Here is a 25,023-nt window from a genome sequence, read left to right on the forward strand (position 1 = left end):
CCCCTATTCGAGGATTACTCAGGGAATCAGAAGGTTGCATGATAAAGAAAGGAACGAGACTGAAACTAACAAAGAGAGAAGAGAATAACAAGAGAAGTACCAAGAGAAATAAATGAAAATGAGAAAGAACTAATAGAAAAGTGGAAGATGAAACGAATGTTGCAGTATTTATCTTAAATCAAGAGAAGTTAGAAGAGAACTAACAGTATCGAAGCAACAAGAAGCTTAATGTCATGAGTGCATGAATGTCAAGTGTACAAGACCTGCTAGAAGACGGCTATAGTAGGCCTTGAGACACAGTTCTCGAAAGACTAGTAGCCAGAAAATCGTGGGTACATGCTACAGTAGAATGTAGTGACTCTTTGACTCCCACAATTTTAGTGGGCAAACCTCTAGAAGCACTAGAGAGAGAAAAATTTAGTGGTACATAATTGTAGCAGCATGTATAAGATGGATAAAAACTTAAATAACAAATTCACTTGCGAAAGCAAAAGAGACAATACAAACAAGTTAAGCAATAAAAACGCTTATCAAATTCGTAAAGGCCAAAATCAATTAAGTTTCACTACAACGACTAGCACCCATCGTCTAGTACAACTAGGATTTATGTGATATCTAATCTCATTCGTTCCCCTAACTTTCTTCTTTCACTATCACTATCACTATCACTATCACTATCACTATCACTATCAACCCATCAGGATCAGAGTGTACTTCATCGTCAATATTCATTTAAACCTTTATGCATTTTACCACTCCCTTGAAAACCCCCCTTACATTCATAATATTATTCAATTAATTAAGTTAAATATATAGTAGTATTATACAATGTCCACATAATATGAAAATATATTACTATATAGTATATTTTATATTTGTTTATTATATTTTGATTTGTAGTAGTAAGAGAAGAGAAAAGCGGAGGAGCGCGAGACATTTCCACCGAAACTCAAAAATATTACTACTACGACTACTACACATACATATATACACCCCCCACAAGAATCGTTCTCCTTCGTTTCTCTCTCTCTCTCTCTCTCTCTCTTCCTTCCTCCTCCACTCTTTCTTTCTCCCAACATTTTTTTTTCCTCCAAATTACACCCAACTCTCTGGTATCTGTAAGTTTTTCTCAATCTTTCTTCTTCATTATTTGCGATTTTTTTTCTGGGTTTTTCTTTCACTTATGTGTTCTTTGTGTACTTCTATTTGTGGCGGGAACAAATTAATTTCTACCTATTTTTACAATGTCTTCATTCCTTTTCATGTTTTCCAAGATTACATCTTGCAATTTTGGGTTAATGTTATATAGTCTTCGTTGACTCTGATGTTCAATTTCGTAGTATAATTCAACGTTATATGTGCATTAAAGTATGTTTTTTTTTGTTTCGTTGTTCGTTTTGGTTGGAAACTTTTGTTGTGTAACTTCATGTTTTAGGGTTTTGGATTTGCTTTTTCCATGATCGGTGCTTGTGTATGCCACATTGTTGATGTATGACACTCAATTCATGCAGCTGATTGCTGAATCTGTTGATGAGTAATGCATGATTTGTACTGTATCTGCGTATTTTTTTTGGGTTTTTGTTGATTTTCTGAGGGACGCCTAGGGTTTGTGTTTTGCATGTAATGGTACATTGCTTATTGGATTTTATTTCGATGCCGGATTTTGGCTGTTCCTGCTTTGTGGGTGTTACAAACATTAAGCTCACAATCAACTGTTACTACTAGGATTGGTCTTAATTTTTTTTTGTTCTTGTCTAGACATACTAGGGTTTCTTTTTGGCATTTATTGACAAGGTGCTGCGGGGTGGCCTGGTGGGTGCCAAAGTGCCGGTCAAAAATCACTCACTTTCTGGGCCATTTAGAAAATGCCGTTGCTCAAACGCAAGCCATTCTCATTGCTGGATTCCCCGAAGGATCTAGAGCCTCGTGAGCTCATCTTTCAAGTCCGATTCACAAAGGAGATATTTCGGGATTATCAGTATCCTCACATATGAATTTGAATTGAATGAATGATTTGTTTGTATCACTTCTTTTTGTCTTCAATTCCACTTTCCCTTATGGATTCCTTGATTCTAAATAGAGAATACTTGAAGCGGATAAATTTATACCGCCAGAGAATTTGGACATGTAAAGTTACAGGAAAGACTAATTTCACATACGAGGAGGCTTTAGTCTCAGAGCAGCGTGCGGCAGAGAAGGTTCAGAATTTTCCAGAAGAGTTGATTGTCCCTGTACTGCGAATTATTCAATACAGTAAGTGCTTTTAGCTACAGTATTCTACTGGTTACTCCTGTTACTTGTGCTAAATCGATAATCTTCTGAACCATATCTGACTGTATTCTGTAATAGTGCATTAGTTTTCTGTTCTTCAAATCTACTTTTCAATTGAAATATGTTGCTACAAGAGATTGGGGACTGCTGGCATAGCCTTGGATTAAATGTTTATATCGATTGTTTTTGGCACATGAGGGTTTCATTGGCAGACTGGCAATATTGCACCTTGCTTAAGCTCTTTTTCAATTTTTTTTTTGGTTTGAGGAGGAATTTGATGTTCACCTCAAAAATAAAAAAAGAAAAGGAGGGATTTGGAGTTTGTGTGCTAAGTATATTCTTTTCAGCTATTTATGCAGGGTAAATACAATTACAAATGTACTTTAGTCCCCATGTTACTCAGCAGTCTAGAGTTGTGGGTGGATCCTAACTAACAAAATATTTGGGTATATAATCAAAGGATTGAAATTGTTATAGGTAAAGTGTGCCCAATGGAAAGACCTGCATATCCCCCTTTTTTTTTTGTTACACAGTACCCACTGCTTATTTTACCCTATTAATTATATTTCTCTCTCTTCATCTTTCAACATGTTGTTTACTTCTTGCTTCCATAAAATTGATCCTTGCAGTATTCAGTTATGACAGTCTGAGAAATGGTAGGAATCCCGATATTGGATGATAGATGTAAGGAAGAGTGTACTGAGAAATGTGTTACTGGAACTAATAAGACGAGTATCGTTTGAGTAAGTTCATGGATATTGGCTGAATAGACTTGTTCACTTATCCCTCAGAGGACAAGTGTCAAGGATTTTGAATGATAGATGTAAGGAAGAGTGTATTGAGAAATGTGTTACTGGAATTAATAAGATGAGTGTCGTTTGAGTAGGTTCATGGATATTGGCTGAATAGAGACTTGTTCACTTATCCCTCCAGAGGACAAGTGTCAGGAGTTATCATGTCTGGTCACAACTTTGTATATAAACAGCAAAAGCCATAAAAGATAATGGCAATTGTGAAGGTTTTTGTCTGACAGATGTTGGCATTGACAGTGGCCTCGTCATCCTATTGTTGGTTGTGATGTATGAAGGGTTTATGACTCTGTGTTAGTGCTGGCTTGCTACCCTTGCTAATCAGATAGCTTCAGTTGCTATTTGAGCAACTTTGTGTAGGTTGGTGTTATGTTCAAATGTTAGGGGTAGATTTAATACTTGGCCACTTTTCAAGTGCATGGTGTCACCTGCTTTGAGTTTGCTTTCTACCAAAAATAGCTGATACATTGTTTAAAGTTTTTCTTGAAGGTAGAGGTGGATTTTAACACGATTTTGTGAAACATTGTTGAACTTTTTTGGGCCTATGTATAATGTCTGGGATGTACAGTGTACCTGCTTTTTATGTTAATGATTGAGATTTGCGTTATTTATTATTTCAAGCCTTTTGTTGGGAAACATTGGCTGTCATTGGGTTTTAAGGAAAAACTTTGAACTGAAGTACAATTCAATGCGAATCAGTTTTAGTATTTCATTTCCTTTGTATGGTTATTTGCTATAAGTTAGCCAAGAAAGTGGGAAGGGAGATGGAGGGGAGGAATGGACGGGATGAGCAGTAAAATGTGGTATTCTCCTTCCAAGTAAAGTAAATCTTTTCGCCTACTGAGGAAAGTATTTGCAATTCCTCTAAAGTGATTTTCATCTCTTAATGAACCAAACAGGGGAAAATGAGAAAAGGTGGACAAGGTTTTTCTTTCAACCTAACACAATTACCTTCGAATTCAGGTCTTTTAGGGCATCTTACTTGATTGTCTTACCTTTACAGTTCATTTCATGTATGCTCGGATTCCTTGTTGGGTTTCAGTCGTGTCTTCCGGTAATTTGTCAATACACGTGACATCCTGCTCTGCTCAGCAAAATGCTGGGGGGGTGTTAGAGAATTGTTAAGCATCATTCATTTTAGTTTTCCACAACATCTGAATTCTGAAACCATTTCCTCGCGTCATGTGAGAGCCAGCAATGTGCCAGTGCATACTATTATATTTTTGCATTTTGACGTTTCACACTGCAATGCGTTTATTGCATGATACTTTTCATTTTCTATTTTTTATTTTTTTGGATATGATTGACATAATTACATTATCCAACAACTCAAATGACTTGATGGTTACTTTATTTAAGTATTTCATGATCAGATAATATTTTATTATTAGCAAACGTATTTTGGATTTAGTATATCCAAAAGGAAGACAAGAACTCCCCAGAATGCAACGAAAAAAAGAATGGAAATTGACTATCTTTTAAAGAACCCTCTTTCATAAATACCAGGTTTTGAGATTTGTAATTCTCTGTCCAAAATATTCTCTTTGGATAAACACCACATCTTGAGCTGGATATCCGGCTGCCAACAATAAAAATGTCAGCGAGCAGCGTCCACAGGAAACTACACTATTATGAAACATGCTCAAGCTCTTTTTTTTCTTCACAGGTATGCTCCCACTAAGTGACTTGGTCCGCAAAATTAAAGCAGAGCTGCAAGAAAACCTGGTTGAGGGTGTAGAACTGCAAGGAAAAAAGGATGGTTATCTACATTCATGCAAGATAATTAAAGTTTTAGGTGAGGAGGCAGGCAAAGGTCGCTATGAAGTGGCATGGCTTGATAATGGTGCTAAAATAAATGAAAGTGCTGTGGTAGGTGAAGAAGATCTTGTTCGTAAAAAACTTCCATTTGGTAGAGAAGTTTTAAAATCTTATATTAGGGAGTCTACATATCGCAGTCTTCCTTGGGTAATCCACAATAGTTTAGCATCAAGGCATGGAATTCCCACAGATCCACCTGAAGATTTGAAAAGCATGATATCCTTTCTGAATGGATGTGTCATCAAAAACAAAAAGCGGAAGAACAATGAGGTGAGATATTACAGTGACACTCCGCTCCGGGTCCCTTTTGTTTGGTTTTGAGTTAATGTTAATCTCTTTGGGTTCTTTTCCTTCAAATTCTTATGATTAGGAATTCCAAGAAGGAAATCTCGGTAAAAGGAACAAAGTACAAAGGCAGAAATCTGATGGTTCACTCAGTGACAACAATGTTGAGAATGGTGGGTGACAAATAAATAAAGCTATAGTGCTTTTGGTGGTTTGATATTGTGTGAAATGTTAGGGTGGTTGGTTTATGTAGTATACACATTACATGATTCACCAAAGTTATTTTCTTACTCATTTTGAAGAATTATTGTTTACAAGCTGTTAACGTCTGAATATGCAGGGGATGAATCCATCAAGTATCCAATTGATGACAAGCTGGTGCAACCTGGTGCTGATGATCCAGTTTTCACTAATCGTCCTTCTCCATCAAGAGACTTCACCATACAAATGGACTGTGTGGGCGACCTTTTAATGGTTTGGGATTTTTGTTCGTCTTTTGGTAGGCTGCTCTACTTGTGGCCATTTTCTTTTGAAGATTTTGAAAAGGCTATATGCCACAAAGACAGCAATCTTGCTCTTATTGTAGAGACCCACGCAGCTCTTCTTCGCTTGCTTATAGAAGATGAGGGAGAATTTTATATAATGTTCCAGCAAAAGAAGCGTAAATCAAAGGTCAATGATCTTTGTTATGCTAAGATCTCTTCTTACCCTTAAAGGGAGCTTTATTTCTTATTCTTTAGAAGTTCCATACCACTTAAAATTGTGGGCATATCTCCTCTGCCATATTTTCTGCAATGCTCGTTTGTGGATGCCATGTTATGTTCCTTACCTGTGCTTAATTTGTCTCCTTATTTCAGATTACTCTAATTACATGGACAGAGTATCTGTGTGATTTTCTAGAAATGATTCGCATTTCTGAATTAACAACTCATCTACCAACCATAAAACGTGGCCATTATGGTCTTCTAGAGCCTCCTATCAAATTGAGAATTTTGAAGGAATTGGTTGACCACGCCATTTCCACAGATCTACTGAGAAAGAAGATAGATGAGCGACTTGAAGAACGACAAGCACTTTCTGCTTCAAAAAGAGGGGAAGCATTACAAGAAGGTAAGAAGAAGAGAGAGGCAAAGGAACGCCTGAAGGCTGTATCAGAAACCAATGGCATTGTGCTGGAGAATAATTCCGATGCTGCTGAAGACATCCCCAGTGTAGCAGGGAACAATGGTGTAGCTTTTGAAAATGGAGATGTCTCTGAGAAATTGTCTTCCACTCAGAAAAAATTATTACAAAACGGGTGTGTTTTCTTCACTTCTTTTTGATTTATGAAACATTTTAAAAGACCGGATGGTGTATTGTGATCTTTACTTGTATCATTATTTAGTCATAGTGACCACAAAAACAATGGAGCACGGGAAAAAACAAAGAAGCTATTGGAAGATTTAGAAAAGAGCAAAGAAGAAAGGGTACGTGTTTTTCTTCAGTCTCTGTATGATGTTTGTTTCTGTAACTGGACGTTGAGTTGGAATACATAAAACTGGAAACTATGCACATAAATAAGAATATTTGGACTCATAATTGATGACGACTTCTGCAGAAAGAATTTCTTGAGAAGGAGATGGAGAAACGAGTTATTCGGACCAATTCCATGGGTAAAGATAGAGACTATAATAGATATTGGTTTTTCCGTCGTGATGGGCGAGTATTTGTTGAGAGTTCTGACTCTAAGCAGTGGGGATACTACTGCAGTAAAGAAGAGGTATTCAGCTTCCAACTTTTTGTCAGGAGTATCAATCTTCACATCTAACTTTTTTGGGTGAAATATTTTAATGCATCTGTCACTTACTTTCCCATCTAAGAACTTGGAGGCTCGCAAAATGCTTCATTCAATAATTATTATGTTCGAAATACTCCCTGCTTTCTATAACATGCTTTTTTCATGGTCAAACTTGGGACTTATTTTTCTCAATATGTTTTAATCTAAATCATGAAAACTATGATGTTTTCATATTTGTCACATAATTGGATGGAGTGTGTTTAGTGGAGAGAATGAGAGCATATGGTAAACAATTTAACATTGTTTTGGAACATCCAAAGTAGAAACTTTTGATAAACCTTTTATTTGAGAGAATGTGTTGTGAATTTCGAGGATTTTACTGTTGATCTATGTTCTAATAATGTGTTCTATGATGTCTCTTTACAGCTTGATGCATTGGCGGGTTCCTTAAATCCAAAAGGGGAGAGAGAGAGGGCACTCAAAAGGCAGCTTGAAAAGTATTATCCTAGAATTAGGTAAGTATTTGATATAGGACGTGATAATCCATACAAATCTTAATTGATTGACCTCAATTTCAATCAGTTGCTTTCCTCAGTTCCCTATGTTGCCAGTCTTGCCACCATACAATATATAAGCTGTTTTATGTGTTAGAATATAGATGTGCTGTCAAGGCTTTAATTGGGTCTTAAATACGAATGGACCTTACTTATAAAGAACAAGATGGCTGAAGTATGCAGATCAGTTGCATTACATCAATCAAGCAACCTCATCCTCTGCATTTGCGGTCTAGGGCTGATGAATGAAGTCCTAGATGTGAATGGCTCCGAGGGTTGCAAGACAAACTGTTCCTTTAGTATGAAGTGAAATGGAGGCTTTCTTAAAATTCTAATAAGCATATTTCTGATATTAATTTACCCATTCATGATCAGTTATCACTTGTTTCCCCAGGTAACAGCTTTTTGAGGTGTTGAACATCCTAACATGAAAAACTGAATATTCCCAATCATCACTATAGTTGTCTTTTTCATGTGCCTTTTGAGTTTTGTCCTCAAATGGGTTTCAAACTTTCTTCTTTCGTCTTCTTTCATTGTAGCTTTGGTTCTTGCCTAAAGTTGTTTATTTCTGACCAAAAGCATTTTCATGCAGTAAGGAATTACAGAAGAGATCCAAGGAACTTGCCCAGAGAATTGCAATGGAAGATGCAATTGTTAGAAGGTCGACTCGGGTGCGAGCTCATCCAAAGGATAATCCTGCTTTGGCATTCCTCAAGTATTCCAATAAGTGGAAAGTTTTGATGGGTTAGAGTAAACAATATAGTTAAACCCTCCAACCTAATTCCATAGTTTTCCCGGTGCAGTTTTAATCTTCATTATTTTGCACTGTAATGGGCAGATCATATATCAAAGTCATTGATGTGGTCTAAAGTGCCTCATCATTATTCTCATTGAAGGGAATACATTGGGTTAGATTTTAGAGCTTAGTGGTTGAAGAGCTTTCTTATCATGAGAGCATCAGTTTTGTAAATGACTACGCCCATTATTCTATAAAGTAGATGCAATTGATAGTTAGAGTAAATGCCGAATGTTCATATCTTTGATTGCGTATTTTTTTAGCACTTTTTGATTCAAAGGTGGTACTTGCATCATGTCAACTTGGTAGGCTAAAGTGAAAGGTAATTGAGATTGAAATTCTAGTGAGGTTAAACACCTTAATTATTTGTAATTATATCATTAAAAACAAATAGTAAAATATCTTTTTTTTTTTTCTAATTATGTCATCTGTTTCTTATTTTGGTTTTGTTTGCGTTTTTACATTTGACCATTGCACTATTATATGGGGAAGAACATTCAAATGCCAAATCAAGTTATGCTTTCAAAAAAACTGAACATCCTGGATCCGAAAAACTTAAAACATGTTCTATTCAATTAACATTTTTGTCTTTGATTCGAAATATGACATTTCAATCCCAAAATAATGACAATTCAATATGCAAAACTTGACATCTCCAACTCAAAAGCTAATACTTTCTTTGTTTTTAAAATAAGTGTAACAATTTGACTTTTACGCGCGGCAATACACTTTTTTGATCATTAATATTTCTAATTATATATTAGAAAAATTAAAAAACTGATACTATGAAGATATTTATTGAAAAAAAAATCCAACTGACATTTTATGTGATCATTTTATTTTTATATATTAGTAAAAAAATATATAGTTAAAGTGACGTGTGCGAATAGTGCAAAAGTCAAAGTTATATTTATCTATGACTATCAATATCATTAAGATTTTAAATAACAGTCAGTTTTTTAATCCAAACACTACATATCAATATATAAAAAATTAGCAATACTTCCCAAAATCCACCATTCCACCTTTTGAATCCAAAATTTAACATCGAGTTGACTATTATAATCCATAAAATGACACAAGATCTTCGAGAACTGACAATTAAATTTATGAACTTACACTTATCTTTTTGATTAAAATTTACATAATCAGTCCAAAAGTTACATAATCACTCTAAAATTTTCATGTTCTCTCGATTTGAAAGCTGACACATCCACAAATTATTATTTTAACATATTGTGTCAATTTCTTCCTTGACAAATACTTGCATACTCCGTCTCAAATTGTTCTTTGACAAATAGATTTGACTCAAGTGATGAACTTTCCCATCTTCCCTAGCAAAGTTTATTGTCTGACTTGTAATAGACCTCCTAATGGAGGTCCTGTGCGAGGGCATCCCGAGGATTTCTTCTTGTATCTAAAAAAAAAAAACTGCTCTACCTGAAGTATACGGAGAGGCGGAGAGCAACACAATTAACTAATCTCCAAACTGCCTGTCAAATAAGATGATCAAGACTATAAAAGAAATGTGGCTTGCATTGAAAACGGATAATGTAAAAAGTAACTCTAGCCATATTCACATTTCCCATACATATGTTGTCCATAGCCATGTTCCACAGGACCACAGCATTTGAATATACCACAACTGCTTTTGGCTGCCATCACAGGAGCTACAGCAAAACTAAACTATCCCAAACTGTGGGAATTAAATGCATTATAAATTGTACTATTTGGCATACATGAAATTAGCTTACACACAACTTATGTTGATACATCATACATTTGGCATACATGTGATTAGCTTACAAACTATGTATGTTTATTCCTCAGATACCAGACAAAGTTTATCATCCACCCTGAGCATCTGTCAAGCTATATTGATGACAGCACGGCCAATAATGCTGCCCTGACTGAGATGTTGGTATGCACTGTCTGCCTCCTCGAAGCTGTAGATTTTTGAAACTGCTGAGCTTAGACTGAAGGCGCCTGTCTCTGCCAGTTTAACTATCTTGGGCAGGTCCTGTCTAGCTCTTGCTCCATATGAACCAATAATCTTCACCTGAACCCAATAAATAGAAATTAAGATGGATCAACTTTAGCATTCAGGATAATAAAAATGCAAAGGAAAAACTATCATATGTAAGGTGCTTGTGTGAAAGGTCCAAGATTGAACTCTTGAATAATGGGTGTTCCTGTGGGTTTGGATTTTTTAATTAAGGGTCTACCAGGTGAGCTAGATGGTTCAGAGTTAACTTTGAGTTTCTTATATCTTAGGTGTTTGAGGTCCTATCCTCTCTCATGTACACATTCACTCTTTTATACTTCTATAAAATTGACTCTAAAAATCAGGAAGAAAATACATCGATTTTCAAGGACAAAGCACAACAGATGAAAATGGTAGATGCAGGCAATTTGGTTAACAGGACAAAGTTCATGGAAGAAGATGAAATAGAATGGTTTATTTCGTATGATTCCATGCAATTTAAAAATTTCATATATACTTCTAAGTCCGTATAAAATTAAACTGATAACCTAGGGGGTTGGACTGTTACACTTCTATAGTGGTAATATTAATTACCGAAGGTATATATAATCCCTGTAAAGGAACACTTTTAGTGGTTGGTGGGGAAGCGGGGCTAATATTTTCCTGCTGCACAGGTGTTTTTCATGAAGTATATTTCCAGGACATCCGATTAGTACTTCGAAACCAACTTTTTATGGAGCTATTACTTCATCAAGATAATAAATTCGAATAACCAAAAAAAAAATAAGGAGAATTTAACAAAAACACCAATAAGGAATGTTTTTCATTTAACCAATAAAAGAATTGAGGTTAACCAAGCAACGCTTGGCCTAATGGTAAAGGTTTGGCCTCATAGGGGCTCACGTCACGGGATCAAACACCATTAGGGGATCTTTGGGTGTGAGGTTTCCCCTTACCATCCCCCCTCCCTCCCTCCCTGGCTCCCTCCCTCCCTCCCTCCCTCCCAAGTGTCCATCTTACCTACCTTAAAAAATTGAGAATTGAGGTAATCACCATGTCGATAGCATCGAACCCCTACATCAATCTAGCACAAAGCCCAGAGAAAGGGATGACCAAAAGCTACAGGTTGCTTGTCATATTGAGAATACCGTAAGAAGCAATACAGCCAGGTAGGGATGTAGGTACAGCACTGGTTCGCACATGCCCCACCAAATAAAAATTGTCCTATTTTGCTTTATAAAGTTGAATGTATTAGTTTGAAACAACCATTTCCAATTTGCTTCTACAGTGGTAGCATTGCTGCAGTGGTTGAAGGCATGTGGTGTCATATGTGTAATGCGTGTGGGGGTGGGATGCCAGGGACGGGAAGGGGAGGGGAGGGGAGGGGTGGGGGAGTGCTGCTGGTTGGATGACGTCAGTTAATTGGGTGACGTGGGGTGAGAGGAAAGAGATTAGGGTGGTGGAGGTGGGCCAGCAGGGGTTAATTGGATATGGTAGTGGTGTTAATGGTGGGGGTGAGAGAGAGGGGACTTCAGTATGGGTTAGGAAAGAGAAAAGGGGAGGAGGGAGATTAGAGGAAGGGCAAATTAAAGTTAGGGGGTTAATGACGTCAATTATGAGTTAATGACTAACGGAGTTAATGGCCGTTAGTCATTAAGGGCATTCTGTGGATTTTTTAGAAAGTGGGGGTCTATGGTGAATTTGGAAACTTGCAAGGGTATAGGGTGCAAAAAAGAAAGTGAAAAAACCGTATTTTATAAGTTTAACACTATCTATTACTTTTTTTATGTAAAAATTATTTATAACAATTACAAAAAATGATATAATAGTATTTAATTATATTACTCTGATAATATTAATTTTCAATTTTACATAGTCAAAACTTAAATTTCACTCTCTAACTTGTGCGGTGGAATGATTGGCCAATTTGTGTATTGTGCTTAGTGTGTACTTGGCAAGTTAGTGTAATGTAATGATTGTGCTTCCAAACTTCAAAATTAGATCTGTGACTAATTACAACAGAATTGGTACCTATTCAACACTAATCCATCCCCGGCATTAACATGAGAAAATCCAACAAACCAAATGATGCCATATTTTAATTCCTAAAGAAAAGTCGACCAATCTAGTCGTTGAATAGAAGCTATGCCTCCACCATCTAATTTACCTATGGCTTCAGTAATATGAGATCTATTCATGCAAGGCGACAATCATGATGGAGTATTATGATTGTCATGTAATACAAGCTTCAACAAAACATGACTGACAATTGGAGATAGCTTATATACATCTAAGGGTTTGCAGGGAAGTAGGCAATAAAATGCGATGTGATGATGGAGGTGGGGGAGTGCATTGTTTTATGATTTCTAATGAAAGATATCCACAACAGATCATCATTAGTCAACAATATATTACTTCTTCCGTTTTATTTTACTTGCAACATTTCTCATTTTTGGCAATTCTCTATTACTTGCAATGTTTTCCATTTTTGGCAATTCTCCATTACTTGCAATGTGTTCATTTCTGGCAATATATTCTCTCATTCTCTCCTACCACATGGGGTTCTTTTTTTATCTCTCTCTCCTCTCCTTGGTCCTTGTGCAGAGGAAACGTTGCAAGAGATTAAAAAGAGGAAGTATAAAGCACACATACATCAATAGTTGTACCGTGGCATACAATTTATTAGCTACTAAAATTTGCGAGTTTCACCAATATTCCAACTTAGTTTAAATAGCCGATTTTTCTATTATAATATAGACAGCCAACAATAATCTAAACTAAGCTAGAATGTCAAAGGCAATAATTTATTTATCAATCAGGTTAGATGTGTAATGCACCTGTCTACGAACAAGACGATTTATATCAACCTCTCCTCGAGCTCTGGAATCGGCAAGCCCGATCATGACAGCTTTTCCTCCATCCCGAACACTTTGTGTGCATTGTTGGAATGTTCGTGGTTTTCCCAGAGCCTCAATGGCAATATCAACACCAACTCCTCCAGTTATTTCCTGTACACAATAATTCGCAATACAGATTCAATATATGATGTAAATAAACTGGCGTAAAAGCATAATCAATCTATTTTTGATAATGCAATAGAGACATTTACATTAACTTGACAGTTGACAGCATCTAGAGGGAGAAGAGAGAAGGCGGAAAGAAATATTAACCTTAAAAATGAATATGTATATTATAAAAATAAACATGCTTAAAAAAATGGAATGTCTAATACTCCCTCCGTTATCTTTTGTTCTTCCTATTTAGAATCTTGACACTATTCACAATTGAAGAGAATCTTCTAAATTATGTTCAATATATGATAAAAAAATATAGTCAGGAGGGGTCTTATTTGATTCGTATCAATGAGTACATATTTAATCATTATAATTTTTACTGATACACAATGAAAAATATTCAAAGACGTGCATTCGCAAACGTGGAAGTCAATATAGGAAGAACAAAAGAGAACGGAAGGAGTATTCATCAGGCATGTAAAACATTCAGATAATTTGAATGATTCAGGAGGGGGCCGATAAAAACTTCACAAAAAGTGTCTTTCTTTGAAATATAGGAAAATGCTTCTTTTTCATGAATAAGATATGCCAAAATAGCCTCCATCAGAAGCATTTGACAGAAAGCCATTGCACCATCCACAGTGCTAATAGTTCACCACCCTACTCAAGCAACCATCTCTAGACTAGGGCAGGAAATCGTGAATAATTAAGAACAATAGATGTAGTTTCGACAGTCTCAAGCATATCAGCAATATCACAAGTCTCAAGTACAAAGACTTAAACTCGCATGTGACTGAGGAGTTCCAAAGGAAATATAAAAACAGAAACTAACAAAAGATGCGGAAAGTAAAGCACCTTGATTTTTTCGACTGCATCTTCTTTCTGAGCATTAACAGTGTGAGTCGCCCCAACAGCCTTGGCTTTCTCAAGTTTTTCATCACTAATGTCCACAGCAATAGCAGCAGAAGCACCAAATGCGCGTGCTATCTGCAAACAACTGCGGCATGCATTTATTGTCATATTCACCCAAAGTAGAGCAGACCAAGATATTAATCAATATATATATATGTAGAACAGACCAAAAAAGTAATCTATAGATAGATGATAGATATACAGATAGATAATAGATAGATAGATTTCTATGTTACATGTATATTATACTACATGCATATACGATGAACAAAGACTTGATCCGCAAGAATGCAAAGTCTAACAAGAACGTCTAAATCATAGTTATGTTCTAGCACAAGCATAATTTAGAGTCTACAGCAACAAGCTGGGCCTGCCCTGCTATAGTAAGGAGCATTATGAAGAAGTAATTGCTTTTACAACAAAAAAATAGAGTAATCCAGGGGGAGATGCAGTCCTTTGATGGCTGAAACTACAATATTGAATTGTGCAAGTCAGTGATTTTCTTTTCATCTATATGCACGAATGCAGGTGGATTCTTCATGGAAGTTCATGAGATCACTACAGTTGTATTAATGATTCACAATTCATTCACGCCTAACTAAATCATCAAAACTGGATATTCATTGAATAAGATTCATTTCCCATTTAATTTAATTTATTTTCTTTAAAAAAAACCTTTACCAACATTTAGCAACTCAATGAGTTGAACTGTTCCACGAATGTGTTTTCCTACAAATAAACCAGATAGATCTCCATTTGAAATACTACACGGTAGCATTCAAGCAACTAAGATGAAATATTGGTGGAGATGAACTATTAATAACTCTATAGAATCAAACAATCTAGCCTACTAATTCGCTACTTAAGCTCAGAGATAGCCACAATCGATGAAAGTTTCTGGCTCATACCTGGAGCCAACACCTCCAATGCCTATCACAGCAACGGAATCCCCGCCACGCATCTCAGCAGCATGAACCATAGCACCATATGCTGTAAAAACTGCACAACCTAAGATTGCAGACTCCGTATATGGCAATGAGTCTGGCAGTAAAGTTAATCCATGTGCCGGAATAACGCAATATTCTGCAAGGCCTCCCATGCTGTACATGTACACTGGTTTCCCTGCAAAATACATAATTTTACAACCAAATATATTCAGTCAAATGTAGAAATGACCAATAAATTAAGTTGCTCTGCAGTACGAATGAAACTTGCTTGAAGGATATTGAAAGATTAATAATGACATTGCTCTATGTTTTAAATTGTAACTCTTATTCTTCTCATCACTGTAGTCTAAACTCTAAAGGTGCACATATACCAAGGGATTCCTGTGACTCGGTGAACTCCCATGGTTGCTGAAGCAGATTGCTAACCAACTTTCAAGACAAAAGACAAGATATTTGGTTTTACACTTTTATTATTTCAAATGAGCTAGAGATTATAGCACAATAAAGGAGGTACTTAGTGTTATATATGCCTCATAAACTAGAGTTCTAGGCTTCTAGCAGATCTTCGAGATCACAATTCACAAGTACTTGTTCTCAAAGAGGTAGGTAATACGGCAACTGTTTGCATTGTCGATAGGGGAAATTACAACAGAAAAGAATATGCTTCTTTATATTATAAGAGAAAATATCCAGTAAGAGAAGAAAGAAGGATTATAAGTCCAACAATTGTCAAAAAGCAAAAGAACGAATTCCAGAAAGGGACACGCCAAGGAACAACCCATGAGGAGTGACCAAAGAAAACCAAAGAAAATCCCTGGCCATGTAAAATTTTATCATTTCTTCCAACAAAGAACCCTATAATGGCAATAAAAGCAACCCTTCAAAAATCTGTGCCCCTTACACCTTCCAAAACCTTATACACTATATTTTTGAACAACCCAACATATAATAAATGGGCATCTCTGTGAACCACACCAAACTTAATAGTCTCGAAGAAGGCATCACCTTACAACGCAAAAAACAAGTGATTTTCTATATCCTCACTAGCAAGACATGAAAATGCACACTGAAGGAGATGATTGCTGCTTGGTCACCAAACCCCTAGATTGTCACAAGCTATGTTACTCAAACTCTTTATTTTACCTCAAGTCCCACTTTGACAAGGGTATGGGGAAACTACTAAACACCATTATGGGTCAAATCAGGTAAATTTTTCACAAAATAGCCGAGTTGGACACTTGAAACATACCTCTATCCCACACATGTTCCCAAGTTCAAGTTACATAGCTCGTATTGAGTTTCCACAAGATAGCAACCCAATTTCCATCACCCACATCGAAATCTTAGCCTTCCAAATAAAGGTGAAAGGAGGAAGAGGTTATGAGTTTGAGAGTACCCTTTGTAATTAATTAGCAAAATACTAAATTTACCAGCACATGTACCATAAACCTAAAAAGTAGTTGGCCCTGTGCATGAATGTTCGTGGAAATGTAATTTTCTCTTCTTAATATGGCAATGAAATTTACATGTTTGGTTAGTAACGATATATATATTTATTGCCTCGTAATTTTTGGTTTCGAAATATATACAATATATATATATATCACATAAAATACGATAGAGTCTTATAATAATTATATTTAATTAAGAAGACTTAAACAAGTATTTACATCTCTAATACTCTTATCACGGTAGTAACAAGATACGGTGACATATTCTCTTACCCCAATTCCTTTTAAGCTATTATTTCAAGCTTAAACTTTTACGGGTTCTTTTACTTATCACGTCATGACGTCAATATTTCAATTTCTCACCAGACAAAAGTACGAAAAGCAACAAAATGAATTATGAAGTTTATGGATAATAACATATTTTTTATTGTAACTGACCCAAGGCATTGCCCGGGCCAAAATACTAGTTAAAATATTAAAAATAAAAATTTCCAAATTCACTAATCTCTCAACCAATAGTTCCATTCCCAGCTAACCGTGCAAGAATGTCGATTGTTCAGTTGGTAGGAAGAGGAAGAGTTCTATTTTATCATGATTAAAGTTCAACATAGAAAGCACAAAGGCATAATTTCGGCATAGGCCATCGGGTTCACATCTCATGGATGCATTTATTTGTCAAACCCCTAGAAAAGCTTGAGGGAAAAACTAGACTGTTATTAATCATAATATTTTTTACATAGAAGTATCCTAGAGATTTAATTAAAAGAACTCTGATTATGCTTACAAGGATCAAAAAGCATTGCCCAATTATTTGCCATCGTAACTAGAAGTATTGTATTGTCTGCGAATTGTTACTTTATGTCACGTTACTTGTGCTCAAGTATGGTTATAAGCCAACGAAGCCTGAATTATGAGCTAAGCAAGATGAAGGTTGGGCATAAATGGTCAAGAATTAAAGAAAAATCGATATGACGGAAGGAGAAGCACGGCCGAGATTAAATATTCGTACAATGCCAAAAAGATTACTATAGAGGACAGGGAGTCCTCCAAATACAAAAATGGAAAAGAAGATACGCCTAGGTTATTAAAACTATTCATTTTCTCTCATATAAGTATGTCAGATACAAGAACAAGGATATGACCGGTAGAGTTGATATTGATCCAAAAAAGGCAAATTTTTATTAAAAGGCTTTGTCTAACATATATCATTTCCCAAAACTGGCAGCTGAGTCTAGGCAAGGTAGAAGAGTGCTAACAAACTTTACAAAATTTAAATGAAAAGCACAAGAAACTCCCACATTGACTGATAGCAAATGAAAGCAAGCTTAGATTCTTATCACAATGAAAACAAGTGAACACCAATAGTAATTTTGTACCAACAGCTGACATCTACAGCTTTAAGTCAACCTGTTGAAGCTAAGTTCAAAGGTTTCAATGAATATTACCCATAGATGGGCCAAAAGATATTAAATATAAGGCAGGACATATAACAGATATTTAAAGCTTATGGTATAACCACAAAATGATAACATAAACTTTGATGTCGGAGATGACACTCACCATTGCTTCTAAGGAACAATCGTGTTTCACCGTCGTAAAGAGTTCCTTTTGCCCGGTTATAAGCAAAGAAATCCTCACAGAGATCATCTTGCCCCTATTTTGCATAAAGTAGTAAGTAGACGAAAATACAATTATATGGAAAACGAAAAACCATTTTATCTACCTTTGAACAGTAGGAACAGTTACCACAAGGCATGATAAAAGCTCCGACAACATGTGATCCAATAGGAAATCTGCGAAATTAATTATTGCTCGCAGCTATTGTCAAGTCTATATATAAGAAATTACACATTATGTATTGCACGAAAAGTTACATCAGTATAGCTTTAAGGAAAACATTCGTAATAAGAATAACAAGAGCTTAATAGTAAGAACTTGGTCTAGAAACCTTTGGATAATTTTGCTATCAGAAAGTGGGCCATGTTCTACAACTTCACCCGTGATCTCATGGCCAAGGACACAAGGGCTGGCAAATGGAAGTTCACCCTTTATCACATGAAGATCAGAGTGACATACTCCACAAGCTGCACCCAGTAAATTGTAAACGTCAAAACAACTCCATCAACTTCTCTTCTCTCAATCTTACCTAGCCATAAGTAAGATAGATAAATCTACAGGGAAATTATAAACAAGGAGGTTTCAAATTCCAAAAAAGTTGAACAAAACTCATAATGTGTCCGTCTTCAGTGCTCACATACAAGCACATCATAACACAAACAGAGTAATCATAAGAACCCAGTAACTACTTCCTCTCCACAACTGAAAGTCCTGAACTCCCTGTTGACTTTTGCACAGTCTTTGAGATGTATCATTAACCATAACTTTACCTTACTATACATCATTCTAGATTATACAAATATACTCTTAAAAAAGTATATATGAAGAATAAATTTAGCTTACCTTTCAATTTCAATTGAACATATATTCTCAAATAAATAGATGGTCAAACTTTGCATGGGTTGATTTGACACAGAGAAATCAAACTAGGACTATCATTAAATTTTGTCCGACATCAACATAAATGAGTTGTCACCAACAAGGAACCTACACTAGAACATGGACCATAATTCCACCAATAAACATAGTACAACATTTTATGTAAGAGCTCTTTGAGAGAAGTGTTTCGCTTATATGTTTGATTAGTTTCAATGTATATTTTAAGAAAACCAGTGTCTATGATTTTTACTAATTGAATATTAAAGATATTAATGGTCGAAGCTATGAGTTACAATTATAAAAGAACGGATGAAGTACTGAAATCACTTTCCGTTATTCTCATCTTTCTTTTACCAAGCAATCACATCAATAACATGAATGCGTGTACTTTCTTAATTAAAGCTGAAGTCGATGAAACAAAAAAAAAAGGGTAGAGAAAAATACCCTTAGTTTTGACAAGAATTTCATTGGCTTTAGCATGAGGCATGAGAAAATCTTCAATGGTGAGAGGTTGATTTGGGTTTGTAAACATAACCCCTCTCATATACGAAGCAGCTGCCCCACTCACATTAAACGACGACGTAGAAGAAGAAGAAAAGGAAGCAGAAGGAGAAGGAGAAGAGATTGTCTGCGACGCAGAGCAGGAGCTTGGACTCGGAGGACCATTGATGATGGAAGGATCAGTGTGGATTGATCTGGATAATGAGGAGATGAACGATGGGTTTGAGATGATTATTCTTCTGATGATTGATTTGGGGGTAATTGATGCCATTGAAATTGGAATTATTAGGGTTTGTAAGTTGAATTTTGGTTGAAGATTTTGTGTTTATGAGTTTGGAAGTAGGGAGTTGGTGAGAGATGGCCTGATAAAGAAGTTGCAGAGATGTATTTAAAGTTTTGGATTGAAATGATGTCTGTATCATGACTCATATTAACGTTGTTTATTTTGGTGTTAATCTAGATAATACTAGTGTACAAGTTAGTTATCCAACCACCTAATCTACTTGTAATAATAATTTTTTTGGTTTTAATGATTCTGCGCTCGAGAAGAACTCATAATACGTCAGTTACAAGAATGAAATATAAAATAGAATTATTACAAGGAGAAATATCAAAGCAGTCAGTGACTAAAAGACCAATATTAGCAATCCAGTCTGTCGATCGGTTGACTTTCCTAATGATATGTCTGATATTCCATGAGTGAAAGTGTTGAAGCGTGATTTTAACGTCTTTAATGATATGATCAATTTGCTATGGGAGGCGCTAAATACCTAGTATTGAGTTGATGACTAGTAAATTGTCACATTTTATGTGAAGAAAGTTGAGTTGATTTTGAGTTGCTATTTTTATACTATGGTGAAGTGCCATAGCTTCAGCGAAGATGGTGGAGGAGGACCCGAGGTTGAAAGCGGTGGCGTGGACGAGGTTACCGAAGTTGTTGCGGATGATAAAACATGTTGTAGAGTAGGAATCATGAACTGAACCATCAAAGTTTAATTTGAAGAAATGGATGGGAGGCGACTCCCAAGCAACGAGGATGGAAGAAGGTTGGGGGGTTGGGGGGGGGGGGGGGGAAGTGCTCTTGTTAAGGGAGAACCTTTGTTGTTTTGTGTAGTTTGTTTTTCTTTATTGGCTATTTGACCTATAAATATATGTCAATTACAAATAATCCATGTATTGCCTCATAAAGTCTTATATGTAAGCTATACATTCGAAAGCATTTTTTTTTGTAATATTTTTTTTGGAGTTACATCACTTTTTTATTAGAGTTATAGCGCGTAAAATCCATTCTCATGTAAGTATGCTTACTTCCTTCGTTTTTTTTACATGTGACACTTTTGAAAAATTGCGATTATCTAGGCAAAATTTTAATTGGAGATTAAGTAAAAGTAAGGGTGGGGATTTAAGTGAGTGGAGACCACCCCTCCCCTACCCACCCCAGCAGCCCAACCCCTTCCCCCACTCTTTCCCTCTCCTCTCCACCCCAGCCCAACCTCCACCCCTCCCTCTCCCCTCCACTCCACCATCGTTGCCCCTCCCTCCCCCTCCCTTTCCCCACCGATTTCCCCAGCCCCCCACTCATCCCCTTCGAATTTCCCAGCCCCCCACTGTAACACCCCGATAATTCTCTCTTTTCAGAAATACCTTTTCAATATAAAACCTAGAGAATTACCAAAGCATTATCGCCCGTGTGATAACGTATCGGCTTCTTCAGAATTTTGCAGCGAAAACATATAACTAAACTTCATACTTTAATATAATAAATAAATAAGTAAATAAATACTTAAAACCAAACACTCTATAAATGTCTATGCAAATCAAACTTATTATAATATGTTCTTACTGATGCAGTAAATATAATAATAGATTACACAAGCTCTCTATTCCTAGATTCCCAATGATGCAACATCTATGAACCTGTAAATGTCAAAGCTCTAAAGAATCCGCTCACAAAATGGGTCATCACAGGATCAATAAGGCAAAGCCATGATCAACAATCACAAACAAAGCACGTAATCAGCAAAGCCGAGTACTACATTTTTTTTTGAAAGAGAAATTTCATTAATTGAAGGCCAAACGGCATCTACAATAGATATTAAAGAAAAACAAGATACAATTAAACAAGATTAAATCAAATTCGTCTTGGAAGAAACTATAATGAACCAAATCGAGCAATACAGCGCAACCCCCTTGTATTTGCTGAATCAGACAACTATTGATGAGGAAGTCTATCATTCTGACATAGCTTGGAAAGAGCATTCTTGATCGAACCATGTTAACCGCATCCGAGATTCCAATACCTTTGTGTTGAGTCTCGAACTTCAACCAATAAGAACAATTTCTCATACCTAAAAACAAAAAAACTACACTCACAGCTCCTATAGGAGAGAAGGAGATCTCCACAACAGAGATTAAAAACCCCATAATTGGATTTGAAGAAATCTCATAAAGAGATACTAATTTATTCAACAAAACAAGAAAATGAAATAAAAACTGAAAATAAAAGCTCAAAAGGGGCTTACCATGGATGAAATCATCCATGGCAGCCCCTAACTGAAGAAGAAGGGGTAGAGGAGGCTAGGGTTTTAGAGAGAAAAAAGAGAGGAGGCTAGGGTTTTTTAAGTCGAGTACTACATAGTATCACATAAACATTCCTAATATGATACTAATAAATAACATTAAGGGATAAATAATAATATAACAATATAGCATTCTGCATATAACTTCTACTGAACTAAACTTTAAACATCTTTTTATTACTTGAATGGAATAGTTATTGGACTTGAGTTGTCTTATCTAAACTTGTCTTCACCTACGAAGACGAAATATGGGCGCTACTTCGAATTTCAGAATGACGTGCGATATCGAGGAACTTGTGAAAAATAATTGGGATGGTGATTAATCCATCTCCCAGAAAAAGCCATGGGCTACCAGCCTACCACCATGTACTCCAACTCCTAAATATATAACTCTAGACGTGGACCAGTCTAAAGTCTATGACTATCCAAGTTACACTTTACGTGATTTACAATTTATTACTTGTTATGATACACACACAAGTATCACAGAAATATCAAGTCAAACATTCACAACTGAACTTCATTTATCTTAGGATTTAATAAATGATCACACAACTTACAATCCAAGATTACTTTCTTTAATCTCAATCTTTCTTATTTTGTTGAACCTAGCCAACAATCAATCTTACCTTCAAAAGGCATAACTTATCAACTTACCAAATAAGGCCCACAGTCCTTATAAAGTAGTGAAAATAATATTGTAAGGGAACACATGAATAAACATGATTCAATCTTAATAATATATAAATTCCCCATGTAGATTAATAAATAAAGTTTCCATCCACATGCTTGCATCAATAATTCCATACAAACATGATAATCTTTAACTCATAATCAATCTCATAATTAACATGTTTGCACACATGCATAAAACATGTAAAATCCAAATCACATATGAACTTATAAAGTTCATATACATGATACTACAACTTTTCCTCCTTAAATCATGATACTATATCACATAGCACACATATATGTACGTACTTTGTGTAAACCAGTTGATAGGCCACCTTTAATTCCTTAAAAGTCACCTACTGAATATTCTCCGCCTAAAATAATCAATATAAACTAAAATCAATACTCTAAATAAAATACAACTTTAAAATATTTTAAATCTCCTTTAAAAATATTCAAAAGTTGTTTTTACAATTAAAACTTCAATTACTTTTAATATCTAGCATAGTATTACCACACTAGTAATTAAAATCCTTAAAACTCCATAATTAAAGCCTTTTCTAAAATTCCAGCAACTTATAAAATTATAAAACTCTCTTTAAACATATATAAACATGCTTAATTTCATAATTTAAAACAATCTCATAGTTTATAACATGATACTATGATTTTTCAATAATTAACACCCTAAAAATCCATGCTTTAATGATTAAAAATTCAATCTAAAAATACTAAACAAATCTGAAATTTTATTCTTTTAATACATAATATATATGAATCAAGATTATTTATTAAAACATTAATTTAAAGTTAATAATCATGATTAGTATTAAAATAAAGCATAAAAACATGATCTTCGATGGAAACTTGAGGAAGAAGAAAAGAAATTAACCAACAATTCAAAGAACCAAGAAGAACAATGAAGGGCGCCGAAATTAAGGAGGCACGCAGGCCGCAGCAGCAATGGCGCACAAAGATTGATGATTTTGAAGGTGTGGTGACGTTTCTTATCGAAGAAGAAACGTTACTTGAAGAAGAAGAAAGAAACTTGAGAGAGAGAGAGAGAGAGAGAGAGAGAGAGAGAGAGAGAGGGAATTCACATGGAAGAGAAAAAGAGTAGGGGTCGGCTGGTTATGTGCCAGGAGAGAGAAAAATAATCTTGTGTGGTAAAATAATTGGGTATTAAGGTATTTATAAAGAGGTTTTTTCTTTTGGTCTTAGAAAAAGGAGATTGGGTTCAAATAGAGTTTGATGATGAATAGGATAAATGAATTAGAACTCCTAATATCAATATAAATCCTTTTTCTAATCTACTTAGAATTTTGGGTTCCTCAAGCCCATTTAGACTTCTTTTTCAAATCAAATTAGTATTTCAAACATTTTTCAAAGCATGCGTAAATAAAATATTTTTAACTTTCTTAAATCCTTAAAATAATTTCTTTTGACTTTTAAAATAGTCAACCTTCTTTAAATAATTAAATCATTTAAAACTAAATTATGTTCAAATATAAATATATAAATACTAAAATATATTTATAAAATCTATAAAATTACGGGGGATTACAGTCTACCCCTCTTAAAAGAAGTTTCGTCTCGAAACTTGACACGAAAAACTCCCACATTTTCAAAAGTATGAAAATCATCTTTCCTTCGAAAAATATTTTGCCACTTATGTGCACACTTTTGCTAACTTAAAACACTTGTGTTACTTATGAACATGTTTTCTTATGCGGAGAATCTACTTCTTCTGCACTAATATGTGCAAATTGTCCATAATAGGCATACAAATGCGTAAAATCTCATAAAATAGACAAAAAGCGTGAAATTTATCGCATTCTATCCCCCTTAAAGAAAACGAGTTACGCCCTCGTAACTTACCTCAAGGAACAAGTCTGGATACTTCTTTTTCATCTCATCTTCGGCTTCCCGCGTTGCCTCTTCAGACTCGTGGTCAGACCAAAGTACTTTCACGACATGAACGTCCTTATTGCATGTACTACGCAATTTCTTGTCGAGAATCTTGACAGGTCTTTCCTCATATGTGAGGCTATTATCGATTTGAATCCGTTCAGGCTCTAGGACATGACGCTCATCAGGGATATAACATTTGAGTTAGGAAATATAGAATACACCATGCATCTTCTCAAACTCCAT

The 25,023-nt window shown here is 35.4% G+C and overlaps 2 protein-coding genes across 3 annotated transcripts; one reads left to right on the forward strand and one right to left on the reverse strand.

The window, feature by feature from the left end:
• The first annotated feature begins 966 nt into the window (after window positions 1-966).
• Window positions 967-8,535, forward strand: LOC104891197 (uncharacterized). 2 transcript variants are annotated; one of them, XM_010676858.4, is made up of 11 exons: window positions 967-1,118; window positions 1,759-1,978; window positions 2,081-2,253; window positions 4,747-5,168; window positions 5,269-5,356; window positions 5,524-5,855; window positions 6,041-6,480; window positions 6,568-6,649; window positions 6,781-6,942; window positions 7,387-7,475; window positions 8,107-8,535. In XM_010676858.4, exons 2-11 carry the CDS (start codon window positions 1,866-1,868, stop codon window positions 8,261-8,263), a joined length of 2,058 nt encoding a protein of 685 aa, XP_010675160.2. In that variant the 5' UTR covers window positions 967-1,118; window positions 1,759-1,865; the 3' UTR covers window positions 8,264-8,535. The 2 variants fall into 2 exon arrangements, with proteins under 2 accessions (XP_010675160.2, XP_048499090.1); XM_048643133.2 differs by lacking the exon at window positions 967-1,118 and having other exon boundaries at window positions 1,840-1,978; window positions 2,083-2,253.
• Window positions 8,536-9,826: 1,291 nt separating this feature from the next.
• On the reverse strand, window positions 9,827-20,020 carry LOC104891196 (uncharacterized). The gene is made up of 8 exons (XM_010676857.4): window positions 19,559-20,020; window positions 18,567-18,702; window positions 18,342-18,411; window positions 18,179-18,272; window positions 15,129-15,342; window positions 14,164-14,305; window positions 13,132-13,302; window positions 9,827-10,369 (listed from the first exon to the last, which is right to left on the reverse strand). Exons 1-8 carry the CDS (start codon window positions 19,884-19,886, stop codon window positions 10,178-10,180), a joined length of 1,347 nt encoding a protein of 448 aa, XP_010675159.2. The 5' UTR covers window positions 19,887-20,020; the 3' UTR covers window positions 9,827-10,177.
• Between the last annotated feature and the right edge of the window lie 5,003 nt (window positions 20,021-25,023).

Source organism: Beta vulgaris, chromosome 4, assembly GCF_026745355.1.
Source record: "Beta vulgaris subsp. vulgaris cultivar EL10 chromosome 4, EL10.2, whole genome shotgun sequence".
Classification (NCBI taxonomy): Eukaryota; Viridiplantae; Streptophyta; class Magnoliopsida; order Caryophyllales; family Amaranthaceae; genus Beta; species Beta vulgaris.